The sequence below is a fragment of the Podarcis erhardii genome (genome assembly GCF_964252035.2).
Source record: "Podarcis erhardii genome assembly, chromosome: 6".
Classification (NCBI taxonomy): Eukaryota; Metazoa; Chordata; class Lepidosauria; order Squamata; family Lacertidae; genus Podarcis; species Podarcis erhardii.
In genome coordinates, this window is record NC_138510.1 from 98,741,891 (window position 1) to 98,757,581 (window position 15,691).

At 44.5% G+C, this 15,691-nt stretch overlaps 1 protein-coding gene across 1 annotated transcript in view; it reads left to right on the top strand.

Moving 5' to 3' along the window:
- LAMC1 (laminin subunit gamma 1) overlaps window positions 1–15,102 on the top strand; it is a 125,446-nt gene extending 110,344 nt beyond the window's left edge. Inside the window, exons 22-28 of the mRNA XM_081867293.1 lie at window positions 949–1,093; window positions 1,906–2,055; window positions 6,412–6,526; window positions 7,374–7,573; window positions 8,785–8,943; window positions 10,333–10,432; window positions 11,681–15,102. Coding sequence (XP_081723419.1) covers window positions 949–1,093; window positions 1,906–2,055; window positions 6,412–6,526; window positions 7,374–7,573; window positions 8,785–8,943; window positions 10,333–10,432; window positions 11,681–11,937 — 1,126 coding nt within the window. The 3' untranslated portion in view covers window positions 11,938–15,102. The remainder of the gene's footprint in view (window positions 1–948; window positions 1,094–1,905; window positions 2,056–6,411; window positions 6,527–7,373; window positions 7,574–8,784; window positions 8,944–10,332; window positions 10,433–11,680) is intronic.
- Window positions 15,103–15,691: the final 589 nt, after the last annotated feature.

A 15,691-nucleotide genomic window follows, 5' to 3' on the forward strand; every position in this document is an offset into this window, starting at 1 on the left:
AAAAGCTAAAGGATTAAAACAAGGCAGCATTAAAGAACTTAAAAGTTTGGCTGAATACAGCAGTTTTAACTTGGTGCTGGAAATGGCAAAGTTCAGTTATCAGATATGCTTCTTTTGAGGAAACTGACCTGTACTCCTAGGGAAGAGAAACTCAGATTTTAGTTCTCATAACTGGAGTCCTGGTTCAGATACCCTCTCCACACTCCGCCGTCACCCCAAAGATCAATTTTTAAGCATGGGTCAGGGCCAGGCCACTTGGGGATACTTAAAATGACCTGTGCCTTTTAAATGGAAGCTGACTGGCTGCTTGTTCAGCTGACCATCCATAGGTGCAATGTATTCCCGGCCAGTTTCAATATTTAATTCAGTGATTTGTGTGTATTTGCATTGAACTGTTTAATTGTTTATGTGAAAGCATCTCTGAAATTGTTTATCTGAAACCATTGGTATCTGAAGAAGCGTGCATGCACACGAAAGCTTATACCAATAACTAACTTAGTTGGTCTCTAAGGTGCTATTGGAAGGAATTTTTTTATTTTGTTTTGACTATGGCAGACCAACATGGCTACCAACCTGTTACTGAAAGCATCTCTGATTAACTTTATTAGAAAGGCTGCCCCTATGCTGCCAAACCATTGATCCATCAAGTTCAGTATGATTTGTTCTGACTGGCACCAGCTCTTTTTAGTCTTTTTAGACTGCTCCAGGCACCAGTCTTTCCCAGCTCTCTTCCCTAAGATCTAAGTTAAAAGATGTCAGAGATTAAATGAGGGACTCATTGCGTGCAAAAGTTTGTTCAGCTACTGAGCTGCAGGCCCTTTTCATCTGCTGCAGCCATACCCACCTACCCACTCCTTGAGCACAGGACCTGTTGCATCCAAATAAGAAATAGTACCTTGAGCCAACAGGCCAAAGAGGAACAATAGTAAGGTTATCTTTGGTTCCTAGGTATAACCAGGCAAAAGACATTTCCCGAGATCTAGAAAAGCAGGCAAACAAAGTCCATGCAGATGCTGAGGAGGCTGGGAATAAGGCCCTGCAGATCTATGCCAACCTCACCAGTCTGCCATCTATAGACTCTGAGGAGCTAGAGGTATGTTTTTTATTGTCATCTTGCTATTTTTGAAATATATACAACAACCAAACATAGTCAACACTAGCAATATCATGGCTGATCCCTAAGGGGGATAGATTTCAAAGGTGCAATAGGACATGTATATTCATTTTTAAAGTTCTTCAGTCCAGAAAGTGTTTCCACAAGTTATAATGCATTCAAGGTGGGTGACATGCTTGATTATCCCATTGCATATAAGAAATGAACAGCTGCCAGGTGGCATAGGACATCGGATCCAGTTTGCCTCTGGCCACCCCTATTTGGCAAGTCAACTTTTCTACAAGTGCAACTATTCTTGTGTCTTCTTGGAGTCTTGATAAGCTAGTTGTGGTGTGGCAGCATGTGGCTATCTCCAAACATGCTGCCATAATCAGTAAAATTAGCATCACTTTATAGCTTGTGTTGATTAAGAGTAATCTAAAACACCTAATAAAAGGAGACCGGTTGCATCTCTTTCTGAGCTAGAGATATGCTGAGTTGGGCTTTGTGTAGAGTTTGTTGGAAGAGCTTTAAAGCACCAATAAAACTGAAACTTCTTTAGCTTTTGTAGGTGACACCAGAGATAAATGGTTCAAGCTGTTGATGTCAGCTAAGAGATTATTTGTTTAATGCTTTTTGAAATACTTATAGGATGTGCTGCAGATAGCACTGCGGTTAAAGGGTGGCTTTGATCCAGCTCATCAGATACCATGTTTGTAAATTCAGACCCTTGGAAATGTGCCATAAAATGTATAATACCCAGTCGCTGCATTCACAAAAGCCATTTCTCTTCCTGTTTTCTCCATGTGCAGAATGAGGCGAATAAGATCAAGAAGGAAGCCAGAGAACTTGATCAACTCATTAACAGGAAGCTGAAGGATTATGAGGACCTAAGAGAAGACATGAAAGGGAAAGAGCTGGAAGTACAGAACCTTTTGGAGAAGGGCAAGACTGAACAGCAGGTCAGTTCTACTTGTATGTAAGCTCTTGCCCTGACAAAAGCCATAAATGCAGGTTAAAACAGGGGTGGCTTAACTGCTCTCAACCTTTGAAAACTTGTGTTAACTAATTCATGGAGAGGTATGGTGGACACATGTTTAGGGCTTTTTTTTGATCATGTGTTCTGTAGAGTGGCTGCACCATGCGCTGGACAGAGTTAGGTGCAAAGTAATAATAATAATAATAATAATAATAATAATTTATTATTTGTACCCCGCCCATCTGGCTGGGTTTCCCCAGCCACTCTGGGTGGCTTCCATAAAAACCAGAAATACACTAAAATATCACAGATTAAAAACTTCCCTGAACAGGGCTGCCTTAAGATGTCTTCTGAATGTCAGGTAGTTATTTATTGCTTTGACATCTGATGGGAGGGCGTTCCACAGGGCGGGTGCCACTACCGAGAAGGCCCTCTGCCTGGTTCCCTGTAGCTTTGCTTCTCGTAATGAGGGAACCGCCAGAAGGCCCTCGGCGCTGGACCTCAGCATCCGGGCAGAACGATGGGGGTGGAGACGCTCCTTCAGGTATACTGGGCCGAGGCCGTTTAGGGCTTTAAAGGTCAACACCAGTACTTTGAATTGTGCTCGGAAACGTACTGGGAGCCAATGTAGGTCTTTCAAGACCGGTGTTATGTGGTCTCGGCGGCCGCCCCCAGTCACCAGTCTAGCTGCCGCATTCTGGATTAGTTGTAGTTTCCGAGTCACCTTCAAAGGTAGCCCCACGTAGAGCGCATTGCAGTAGTCCAAGCGGGAGATAACTAGAGCATGCACCACTCTGGCGAGACAGTCCGCGGGCAGGTAGGGTCTCAGCCTGCGTACCAGGTGGAGTTGGTAAACAGCTGCCCTGGATACAGAATTGACCTGCACCTCCATGGACAGCTGTGAGTCCAAAATGACTCCCAGGCTGCGCACCTGGTCCTTCAGGGGCACAGTTACCCTATTCAGGACCAGGGAGTCCTCCACACCAGCCCGCCCCCTGTCCCCCAAAAACAGTACTTTTGTCTTGTCTGGATTCAACCTCAATCCATTAGCCGCCATCCATCCTCCAACCGCCTCCAGGCACTCACACAGAACCTTCACCGCCTTCACTGGTTCTGATTTGAAAGAGAGGTAGAGCTGGGTATCATCTGCATATTGATGGACACCCAGTCCAAACCCCCTGATGATCTCTCCCAGCGGCTTCATATAGATGTTAAAAAGCATGGGGGAGAGGACAGAACCCTGAGGCACCCCACAAGTGAGGGCCCAGGGGTCTGAACACTCATCCCCCCCCACCACTTTCTGAACTCGGCCCAGGAGGAAGGAGCGAAACCACTGTATAACAGTGCCCCCAGCTCCCAGCCCCTCTAGACGGTCCAGAAGGATGTTATGGTCGATTGTATCAAAGGCCGCTGAGAGATCCAGCAGAACTAGGAAACAACTCTCACCTTTGTCCCTAGCTCACTGGAGATCATCAACCAGCGCGACCAAGGCAGTTTCAGTCCCATGATGAGGCCTGAATCCCAATTGGAAGGGATCCAAATGGTCCGCATCCTCCAGGCGTGCCTGGAGTTGTTCAGCAACCATGCGCTCAATCACCTTGCCCAAGAATGGAAGATTTGAGACTGGGCGATAGTTGGCCATACTGGCCGGGTCTAAAGATGGTTTTTTCAGAAGCGGTTTAATGACTGCCACTTTCAGTGGATCTGGGAATGTTCCCTCACAGAGGGAAGCATTCACCACCCCGCAGAGCCCATCGCCCAGCCCTTCCCGGCTTGCTTTTATTAGCCAGGATGGGCAAGGATCCAGGAGACAGGTGGTTGGTTTCACACGTCCAAGCAGCCTGTCCACATCCTCGGGGGTAATGGATTGAAATCGATTCCATGCAACTTGACCAGACAGAGCTCTAGCACTCTCCCGCCCCAGCCCTGCTCCCACAGTGGTGTCTAGCTCCTTCCGAATATGAGTGATTTTATCTGCAAAAAACTTTGCAAAATCGTTGCAGGAGATCTTGGGGTCTTTACAAAGCCCCGGTGGTAAAGGTGGTTCTGTTAAATTCCGAACCACCTGAAAAAGTCTCCTGCTACTATTTTCTGCAGATGCAATAGAGGCGGCGAAGAAAGTCTTCTTCGCCGTCGCTATCGCCACTTGGTAGGCTCGACGTTGAGCTCTAACCTGTGTCCGGTCAGATTCGGAGTGAGTTTTTTGCCACCGACGCTCTAGCCGTCTCAGCGATTGTTTCATCGCCCTTAGCTCTGAAGAAAACCACGGAGCTGTCCGGGCTCCATGCAATCGGAGAGGGCGCTTCGGAGCCAAACAGTCAATAGCCCTGGTTAACTCCGCATTCCAACGGGCCACCAGGGAATCAGCTGAAAGGCCATCAACATGAGATAAGGCATCCCCTACCACTCTCTGGAAACCATTTGGATCCATTAAGTGGCGGGGGCGGACCATCCGAATTGGTCCCACCTCCCTGCAGAGGGGAAGGTGTTCATGGAGAGACAGCATGGGCCCCAGAGCCTGGGGGAAATGGCCTGTAGACGAGGAAAGGACGGGGGGAGAGAGAGAGTAGGCAGTAAAGGAGAAACAATTGGCTGTAAAAGGCAAGTGAAGCTTTTAGTGTCCAAGCCAAAAGAGACCACAGTGGTGTGAATACACACCTGTTAGTAAAGCAGAATCAGCAGTCAAAAACAGAGTTGGGGAGGATGAAAGACCTTTCCCATTCTTTAGCATCTTTGTCCTTAAAATATATGAACTGTTTTAAAAGGTTTAGATTTTGTTCTTGTGCAAATGTACTTTCCAACCTATACTGTTTAACTTCCTTGTAAGCTGCTTTAGTCACATGATAATCAGAGACTCTTAGGGTCAGTATGGTTTAGAAGCCACTTCCTCCGTTGTGCCTGATTACATCCTCCTTGAAATCCACTGAAGAAAGAAGCATTGTCAGTGGCTCTCTACTCTCTGCTATGGAACTCACTCCCACTGAAGACTCACGAAATCCAGGCCTGAGTGTATTTCAGAAGCATTGCAAAGCCATAAGCACTGAGCTGCCTTGTGGGGCTAGAATTAAGGTGGGGAAAGCTTAGGAAAATTTCACTGCTTTGCTAGGGACTTGACTCCTGCCCCTGCCCCTTTGGGGAAACATTGAAGCTGATCAGAGTGGGAGGGGTACAAATAGAAGAACAACAACAACTCTCAGACTGTGGCAGGAAAATGGGAAAATGTGGTGTGATCTCTTAGAGTAATCAAGTGAAACTTTTAACACATGGCAAGATAAAAGTCTGTAATTTTATTAAGACAAGTTACTTGTTGTTTAATGTTAAAATTGTTTTCTCAGAATTTGTCTTCTGTACCATGAAGATAAATAAAAGCAGTATTTTTTAAAATAATAATAATAAACTTCAAAACGACCTTGACAGATTAGAGAACTGGGCCAAAACAAACAAGATGAACTTTAACAGGGAGAAATGTAAAGTATTGCACTTGGGCAAAAAAAATGAGAGGCACAAATACAAGATGGGCGACACCTGGCTTGAGAGCAGTACATGTGAAAAGGATCTAGGAGTCTTGGTTGACCACAAACTTGACATGAGCCAACAGTGTGACGCAGCAGCTAAAAAAGCCAATGCAATTCTGGGCTGCATCAATAGGAGTATTGCATCTAGATCAAGGGAAGTAATAGTGCCACTGTATTCTGCTCTGGTCAGACCTCACCTGGAGTACTGTGTCCAGTTCTGGGCACCACAGTTCAAGAAGGACACTGACAAACTGGACGTGTCCAGAGGAGGGCAACCCAAATGGTCAAAGGCCTGGAAACGATGCCTTATGAGGAACGGCTAAGGGAGCTGGGCATGTTTAGCCTGGAGAAGAGGAGGTTAAGGGGTGATATGATAGCCATGTTCAAATATATAAAAGGATGTCACATAGAGGAGGGAGAAAGGTTGTTTTCTGCTGCTCCAGAGAAGCGGACACGGAGCAATGGCTCCAAACTACAAGAAAGAAGATTCCACCTAAACATTAGGAAGAACTTCCTGACAGTAAGAGCTGTTCGACAGTGGAATTTGCTGCCAAGGAGTGTGGTGGAGTCTCCTTCTTTGGAGGTCTTTAAGCAGAGGCTTGACAACCATATGTCAGGAGTGCTCTGATGGTGTTTCCTGCTTGGCAGGGGGTTGGACTCAATGGCCCTTGGGGTCTCTTCCAACTCTAGGATTCTATGATTCTAAATGGCCTAAATTGAAATTCAGTGGAAACAGTCTGTGCATGATACATGCTATATGAAGGCATTGTAGAGAGAGGCAGAGAGCGTGTGGATGACCTGCTGTCTTGTGTGTGCTTGCACAGACTGCTGATCAGCTCTTGGCTCGAGCAGATGCTGCCAAGGCTCTGGCTGAAGAAGCCGCCAAGAAGGGGAGCAACACCCTCCAGGAGGCCAATGACATTCTCAGCAACTTGAAAGGTAGGCGGCAGCATGACTTCCTGATGAGTCATTTTGCAGAATGGCAGGCTGACCTCCCTGAGTGACTCAGCCCTCTCTTGGGGGGGGGAAGTGGGCCAGAATCAGAATATTGTTCCACAGGACGCGTTTTCCTATTACTACTGACTGTACTGCTGTAATCATGTCAGTATTATCCCAGTGAAATGTGTATGTTCAGGACTGAGCATACGCCCTGATTTTGTGGAAGTGCAGAAGTTAGCTTCCTGGGGGAGCCATATGTCAGTGGTGTGAGCATATGCATGGAAACCTGGAGGGCAGGCTTCGTAACTGGGCACAGATTTGAACTTTGGTCTCAGTCAAAAACTCCAACCACTGTAGCAGGATTCCCAAGGTGCAATACATTTCAGCCCTTGCACATGTTTCCTTCTGACAAATTTACTGTAGCCGTTTACATGACAAGACAGAAAAGGATAAGATAATCACTTGTGAGGATCTTTTGTAAGCCCCTCTGAAAGCTTCTCAGGGTCAACAGCTTATTATAAATGGGGGCGGGGGAGACACCAGTTTCTTCTCACCCACTTGCATTCCAGTGGGTTTCGAAGACCTTTGATACAAACTGTGTTTCATGGCGGGTCTGTCTGTCAGTGGCTGTTAGTGACAGTTGCTATTTGGACCTTGCCTGTTTGGAAGCAATATGCCTCTGAATATCAGATCCTAGGGACAAGTGGGGGGGGGAGTGTTGCTTTCATGTCTTGCCTATGGGCTTCCCAGAGGCATTTGATTGACCACGGTTAGCAATAGAAGGCTGAGTTAGATGGATTTTTGTTTGATCCAGTGGGGCTTCCTTACGTTTCCCCCCCCCCTCCAGACTTCGACAAGAGAGTGAATGATAACAAGACTGCAGCTCAGGAGGCTCTAAGGAGAATTCCTGCCATTACCCAGACCATCTTGGAGGCCAACAATAAGACACGGCAAGCGGAATTGGCACTAGGCAACGCTGCTGCGGATGCCAGAGAAGCAAAGAACAAAGCTGCTGATTCTGAGAGAATTGCTAATTCTGTGCAGAAGGTGAGTCTTGTGCATCAGTGGTAGAGTACATCCTTTGTATAAGGCCACATGTTCGATCTCTAGTGAATACTGGGCTAGCTGGACCATTGATCTGAAGCAACATATTGAGGAGCTTCATTTGTTCAAAAGTATTTTTTGGTGGTACAGTTTTTCCTGAATTATCTGTCTTCACAGATGTGAATAACATGTCTGAACAGTTCATGAAATGAACTCTCAGGACACAGAATACTAGCATGTCAGGGCAAAAGTTCCCAACTTGCTGGTTTTCATGTGTGTGGAATTTACTTTCTCCATTTTCCAAACACACCATGCCTCCTGTTCACAGCCTGAAGTGGCAACAGCACTTCATTCACAGTCATTCACATAATTATTCTGCATAAATAGATCAGCTCTTGGCAATATGTAATAGACAAGAAGCTGTCTTCGATGAGACCAACGGCTGTTTTAGCATTAGTGGAAGTCAAAAGCTGACATTTCTCTACTGGCAAGCAGTTGGTAAAGAAGCCTGCTCAGTTGTCTTGCTCTTAATGCTGCCCAGAACAGAGAGAGCTTTCCTATAACATTAAAGGGCCAAAACAAAATAAAAAAATTCCTTCCAGTAGCACCTTAAAGACCAACTGAGTTAGTTCTAGGTATGAGCTTTCATGTGCATGCACACTTCTTCAGATACACTGAAACAGAAGTCCAAATACCAAATAAAGGGCCAAATACCATGGCAGGGTGTTCTTTCGTACCCTGTTGAGAAACACAGCTCAGTGGCAGAGCACACGATTTGCATGTGGAAAACCCCTGGTATTAATCTGTTGTGGCTCCAGGTAAAGATGGTTATGAAGGCTGGGAATGATCCCTGCATGAGTCACTAGAAAGGTACACCCTGGCACATTGGGAGAAGTACTAGACTGTGTGGACCCACCGATCAGTCTAACTGTACGGGGCAACCTCATATAATCATATAATCAATATTAGTACTTCAAATGAAGTTTTAAGATGAGGCTTTAAGAGCAGTGAAGGAATTAACTGGAGGGGAAACACGTACGAGTCTGCATTGACTTCATTAGGCACAGCCCAGTGCTGGTGTTGATTGGGACTCAAGAACAAACTGCATGTATGTTTGGACCAACTGTGCAGGCTCTTCATCCTTTCATATATACTTGCTTTGTTCAGGTATTTTTATTTATTTTTTATATGGTTTTGGTCTCTGCCCATTCTAGAATGCTGCTTCAACAAAAGCTGATGCTGACAAGACCTTCTCCACTGTTGCTGAGCTGGACAAAGAAGTGGGTGACATGTTGCAGCAGCTCGATGCAGCAGAGAAAGAGCTGAAGGCCAAACAGGAAAGCGCTGATCAAGATATGATGATGGCAGGAATGGTGAGTTACTTTGTCTGCTTCAAAAAAAACAACCTTTGATTTTGGGGGGTTAGATTGGCATATTGTTAATCTGCAATATCAGCACATACAGTGGAACCTCAGGTTAAGTATTTAGTTGGTTCCGGAAGTCCGTTCTTAACCTGAACTGTTCTTAATCTGAAGCACACTTTCCCATTGAAAGTAATGGAAAAGTGGATTGATCCCTTCCAGACAATGAAAAATACCCCCTAAAACAGCAATTTAACACAAATTTTACTCTCTAACGAGACCATTGATCCATAAAATGAAGGCAATAATCAATGTACTGTACTATAAAATAAATAAGAAAGTATTGTAGATTGGAAAAAAAAACATTTTTTCCCCTTACCTGCACTGATGATCGTCATTGTTTGAATGGGGAGCTTTTATCCATTTCTGCAGTCACACAATCAACCAGTAGCTGAACTGGGCTCCACACGATCCCCAAAACAATGGCAGAAGGCAGAGTCCCCCAGAAGTCCCCCAAATGAAGGAGCAAAGCAAAGACAAAGGCACAGGGCAGACTCACATAAACAAATCCCAAAATCCCTTACAGAATCCCAAAATTTTCCACTCCCTCCCACAGGGTAGATGGGCTTACCTGGCTAGGTGCCACCCATCTTGCTACAGCTGGGGGGTGGGGCAAGGGTTGGTCAAGGGCTTTTCGGCCCAGGCTCACCTTTGTTTTCTTAATAGCTTCACTGCTCTTGGTCTTCGTTAGAGAAGTGTTCCTTACCTAACTTTGGGGCTGGGATGCAATCTGCTGGGCATCCTGCGGATGCCGGGGCCTGGCTCCTGGCATTCACAGAGGTCTCAGAGAGCTCCTGCTGCTGGAGCCCAGTCGCGGAGCCTCCGTAGGCCCTGCGGATGTCCAGGCTTGGCTCTGGGCAGCGGCGAGGCCTCCGAGAGCTCGGAACACTCACTTCTGGGTTAAAAACGTTTGCAACCCGAAAAAACGTAACTCGAGGCGTTTGTAACCAGAGGCACCACTGTGTGTTGGTTTTTTAAAAGAGACTTTACAAAACCCATGCATGGGTGCCTGCCCTTCAAAGAAGTCTCATGCCATTTGGAAAATCATTTCCTTCTTTTCTCTTTCCCATCCTCTCACCTTTGTCTTCCTGGGCGACTCCCTTGTCTTCCAGCAAAAATGACATTGCATGATGCTGCAGTGTTCGAGACAGAGTTGACACATGCATGCTCATTACTCAGTGACTTAGGTGTGTAGAGTTACTCACTGCAAATTAAACACCACAGGTAGTGTCTTATTAGCTGGTTCATTTGGTCAGCCACAAGTAATTGATATGGAATTACACACATGCATATGTGAATTCAGTTGTAATATCCATTTGAATTTATTTTTTAATTCCCCAGGCTTCAGAGGCAGCTCAGGAAGCAGAAGCCAATGCAAGGAAAGCAAAGACCTCTGTTAGCAGCTTGCTGAGCATGATTAATGACCTCCTTGAGAAGCTGGGTATGTATCTTCAGCTGGTAAACTGCTAGAGAGATTGAGCTTCTCGCCCTGAATAGTGTGGCATTTGGGGTATTGCCTTGTGACGTGAATACCCCTTTCCTGTTTGTTTGTTCTTTCAAGCCGTTGCTATACCTGGCTAACATAAGTTTGTGTAGCTGGGCACCTAGTCTAATAATTTTTGTGGACTTACTCAAAGGACTTCAATAAAATGCTTATCAACAATAGTGTACAGTGACTTGAGTTGACAAAGCTGAAATTATGATAAACAAGTGGGGCTTAATGTAAAACTGCACACATATTTATTTTACATATTAAGATATGTATCTGTCTGGCATCTGTCAGAAAGTCCATTCCCTGTATTCAATACAATCTGGCTTTCTAAAACAAAACCTAGATGGACAAATCTATGAATGTGCAATGATTGACTCCCACTCCCAGCACTGTCTATTGACTGCACCACATTGTTGTTTTACTCTTAGTGGCATGTTGTTGTGAGGGCAAAACCTGCCAGCTAACCCTGACAATGGGTGTCCAGGCCTCCACTGTCAGGGATTCCATACAGGGTAGTGATGTTTTTGTGTTCAAATCACAGAAAGTTGGACAGCACCCCCTTCGTTTGTTCCACTCGCCAACCCGTCCACAAGACACTTTATTTGCTGAATTGGCTGCCCAGTCAAGGACTATCCCAGCTTCTCCCTTCTTTTTGCAGCCACATTTTGCATCTGTTTTCACAACAATAATTTCTTGTACAGTTTACTGCTTCATAAGTCCATAGACTTGGCCTGTAAAAAAGAACGGGTGGGCTGAATGATTAAATGCAGGGAATGAGCAATCAGTCATTTATGTTGTTTAATCTTGGCATTGTAAAAAGGAGGAAAAAAATAGTTAAGGTTGGATGTGTATAGAGAACTTTTTCTCAAACAGCGGAAATAAAGTTCAAATAACATTTAAATTTCACAATGTAAAATATTTGTACATAATGTGAATTTCTGGGTGTGCAGTTTAAGAGACATTGAACTCAGTGCTCCGGTGTTACACATTTCTGAATTTTGATACACAACTTATCTCTCAAATTTAAACAATTTGAATGCAATAGTTAGAGGAATTTTAGAGATGATTTGGCAAGCTAGGAAGATCAGGTTTTTTCTTTCTCTTTTGCATTTGACCAGTGGAAATTATTTCTGTATCAGAATGAAGTGGGCCTTAATTTTAAAAAAATTCTAATTTTGTATGTTGCTCCCATTATAGGGCGTGTGGAACCTGTGGACTTGAGCAAACTGAATGAGATTGAGGATACTTTGAACACTGCCAAAAACCAGATGAGGGACAATGATTTGGACCGGAAAGTCTCCGAACTGGAGAAGGCAGCTGAAAAGCAAGCCAGTGCCATCAATGAATATGACAGGGACATTAACACCATTAGGAAAGACATTAGCAATTTAGAGGACATCAAGAAGACCTTACCAACTGGCTGTTTCAACACCCCGTCTATTGAAAAACCCTAAGGATGTGCTAAAGGCAGGGGGGGGGGCGTTTCCTCAATGACTGGTGGAGCAGTTCTTTTGGCTGTGGAGTGCCTTAATTCCTAGGTTACCTTCTTCAGGACCCCCACCTCATCTCCCACACAGCTATCAGTTCTTTCTTTCCCAATTCAAGGGAGAAAATTGCAAGTTTCTGAATGAACGCAAATTAATTATCCAGTCTTTGGGCATCAGAAGGGTTTAAAGATATTAAATGTATACACTTCCTTGCTCAAAACACTCCATTTTCTCCTCTTCTCCCAGAAAAGACTCCCCTTTGATTTGCATAATGATGTGAAATATTATGGACTGTTGTGCTGAATTACAGAAAGGGCTATGAGAACTGATACATAGTGGGGGCAGTCACAGGCTTCTCCTTTTTTCATCCCCCATCTCTCTCTCCCGTACCCCATCTCACAATTTCTCTGTTCTTTTTGTTTCTATGAAGGAAAAGGTTTGGCTACCAAAGTATTAAATTGTAATGGCCAGTATAGCTACAGTTTGTAAGAAACGCTGATGGCCTTCAGAATCAGAAAAGAAGAAAAAGTCAACTTAATTCATATATTAGTGGCCAATTAAACTACCACTTTGGTAGCCAGCTTGCAATTTTAAAGAAACTTTCTAGAGTGCAATATGTATATGTATATCTTGATTCTGAGAAACAGTTTCTCAGAAATGCTTTCGGGGAGTCATGAGGAAGGAGGGGTGTGTTAGGTCTCCATGGTGCTATACCTTGGCCTGCCTTCGACTTCTGAGAACACAGGCAGAAATTTTAATTCTTCAAGATGGAAGAATCTACTTGTGATCAGAATTGTTCCTGTCACCAGCCAGTCACTAGTAATATTCAAGAGGTATCTTCCAGGGACAGATAATTTAATATCAACAGATTCTGTCTTTCTCTCTTGGGGGCGGAGGAAGCCCCTGAATCAGACTCTTTCTTTTCTTCCCCTTTTTGAAAGAAACATCCACTATCCAGAGAGTACTTTTTTTTTGCTAGACTCGCCTGTGAAATTTGAAGTCAACATAATCCTCTCTGGTAGAAAATAAACTCGAATGTTTGCAGAGTTCTCTTTCTGCAGGTTGAATCATATCATTTTGCCATGGTAGGTTTACCTCTTGTGTAAAAGAGGAGTAATCACAAAATATAGCTGACCCATCTTTCTAGTAAAAATAATTGGTCAGGCCTAATTCTAGGGGTAAATAACTCCCAAGAGTTCACAGTATTTACTAACTGAGCTGGTGGTTGCTTGGTATGAATTTCTGCCCTGCTCAGAATGCCCCCTCTCCCACTTTGATTATGCTTCCTTGTAGGGAGAAGATACCTCCTTCCATGTTGTCTCTCTTCTCCACCCCCCTCTCCCTTTTAATCCTGAACTGGAGGAAATTATCTGCCTCTGCAGTTTCCTCAAGAGAGAGGTCTGATGCTTCCACCCCCTGCCTTTGAGATCTGCATATACCCACCCTGAAACACTATGCAACTTTGTACGTTTGCGTAGAGGGGAAGAAATTTATTATCTGACACACACACTGGTGCTATTAATTATTTCAAATTTATATTTTTGTGTGAATGTGGGATTTTGTGTCTTTTTTTATCATGATTATAGTGTGAGGAAAAGTCTGTTTCTCTCTCTCTTGCCCCCTCCAGCCTTCCCCCCTGTAAATATGCTTGGCCTTGCTTCCCGAGTGGCCCTGTTCTCTCACTGCTTCCTCTTCACCGCCACACTGCCCTCATCCTCTCCTCCAGGTTATTATTCCTCTGGCAGTGAGGGGCAGGGTGGGCGAGGGTCAGGTATTTTCTCTGCCCATCCTCACCTCTGCCCTCGTACTGGTAGTTAATAGTGTTCCATATCTGCATTGCCAGCTGAGAGGCAAGTTGCCCTCCTCCTCTTCTAAAGCCACTTGTCACCTTAAGGAGTCAGAGGGGTGTAGCTCACGATGCCTTAGGCCATTTTGGGTGATGCTTTGCCCTGGGAGACTCTCTCTGGGCTGAAATGGGGAGCAGGCCTCCAACTTGTGTGCCTCCTCTGCCCCACACCTCCTTCCTCCACCGTGAGCAGAAATGGGAGAACCGGAATATCACCCATTCGGGCAGATCCAGAGTTCTCTCAGCGGACAGGAAGGAGACCCACAGGCCTGAGGCCTCCTCCCCAGGTCTCCTGCTTGGGGGTGAAGGCATCACCCAAACTGGCCCTTTGTTTGTGGTCTTGATATTATGAATGGTTATAGGCTTCCTGCTGGCTTTGAAGAGGAAATGCGACTTGGGCCTACTTCTTACTCAGGTGGTTTAACCTAGGTCTGAGCTGGTACCATTTCTCCATGCAGTTTGGTTTTTGTTTTTCAAGAGAAAAACCTTTCTCTCAGACATGGCTAGTTGTCTACATGTAGGGAAATTAAGGAACATTCAGTCATGGGAGCCACTGACTGAAGGGGTGCCAGCCGGCCACATACTTTCCACCGCAGTAAGCGCTGGACCATTACTGTAGATTCAGTAGCAGGTCTCTGTGAATACAGGTAGGCAGGCAAAACCTCCTTGGCCTTGGTTTTTACAGCACCTCCATGGCCAGAGAGAGAAGTTCCAGCCAGATCTTAATTTTATCCAAGCAACTTCTTCAACAGTTTACATAAAGCCGACTTGCATGCATGCAGGCAAACAGAACCGAAAGCCATGAACTGGAAATGGCTTTTTGCTGTGTCATGTCGCACTTGACTAGAAGGGGATGATTACAGTTCGTAGTGTGTTTCTAGTCCTTTCCTTGCCTTTCTAGTATTTCCCCCCTTTTCTCTTAAACAGGTTTTAACAGATTTTTTTTATTTTTAAATAAATAAATAAAAAGGCCTTTATGAGAATTTACGAATATTGCGTTAACAGCTATTATCACGTTTGTATAGGTCCAAGTTATTTCTTTGCATAACAAAACGATGCAACAGCTGTTCACGGGAGACACCTGCTGAAGAGTTCCCTTCATTTTATTTTTTATTCTCAACTGTGAGCACCTCAAAAAGTGCCTTCACTCCAGTTTTAGACTTAAATCTGTGGTCTTGCTGTCTGGGGGCAGTGAACAAAAACAACAAAAATGCAACACTTGGCAGTTTTATGTATAAAACAGTATTTCTTATTTATAATAAAGACTGAATATTTGTAACCCCTCATATGCTGGGTTCTTGAGTATTTACTGTGTGTGTGTGTGTGAGAGAGAGAGAGAGAGAGAGAGAGCGAGCGCGCACCAGCTGTCCAAATATATTTGCTTTTCCTATCGGATTTGAATATGGGGGTGGAACGGTCTCATTTTACCTTACCACCTTTTTGTGGAAGGAAACCTGAGCTAAAAAGGATTTTAGCATGGAACTTCATCCAATTTCTAAATGGCTTCAAGATTTAATTTCACATTTTGAAAATATCCCCCTCTGTAGTGGCTAAAATGCTCACTTTGGATCTGTTCACAGTCTGCTTTAGAATGTGTCATCCTAAATAACTCCAAATTATCTAAGAACTCATTCCTTACCTCTAACACAGGGGTTTATGAATAAGTTGCAATACAGATCCCTGAGAAATTCCACTATTTCCTTCCCTCCACTTGTCAAAAGTTGGTCACTTAGTCCTACCCATTACTTTTGTGAAAGGCAATGTCCTCTCATTCTGTGGCTGCTAAATTTACTTAACGAGTCCAATAAGAGTCCTTCCCGTAAAATTCCTACTTGGACAGGATTGGGCACAACAGCTGAACAATATGGATCCAAG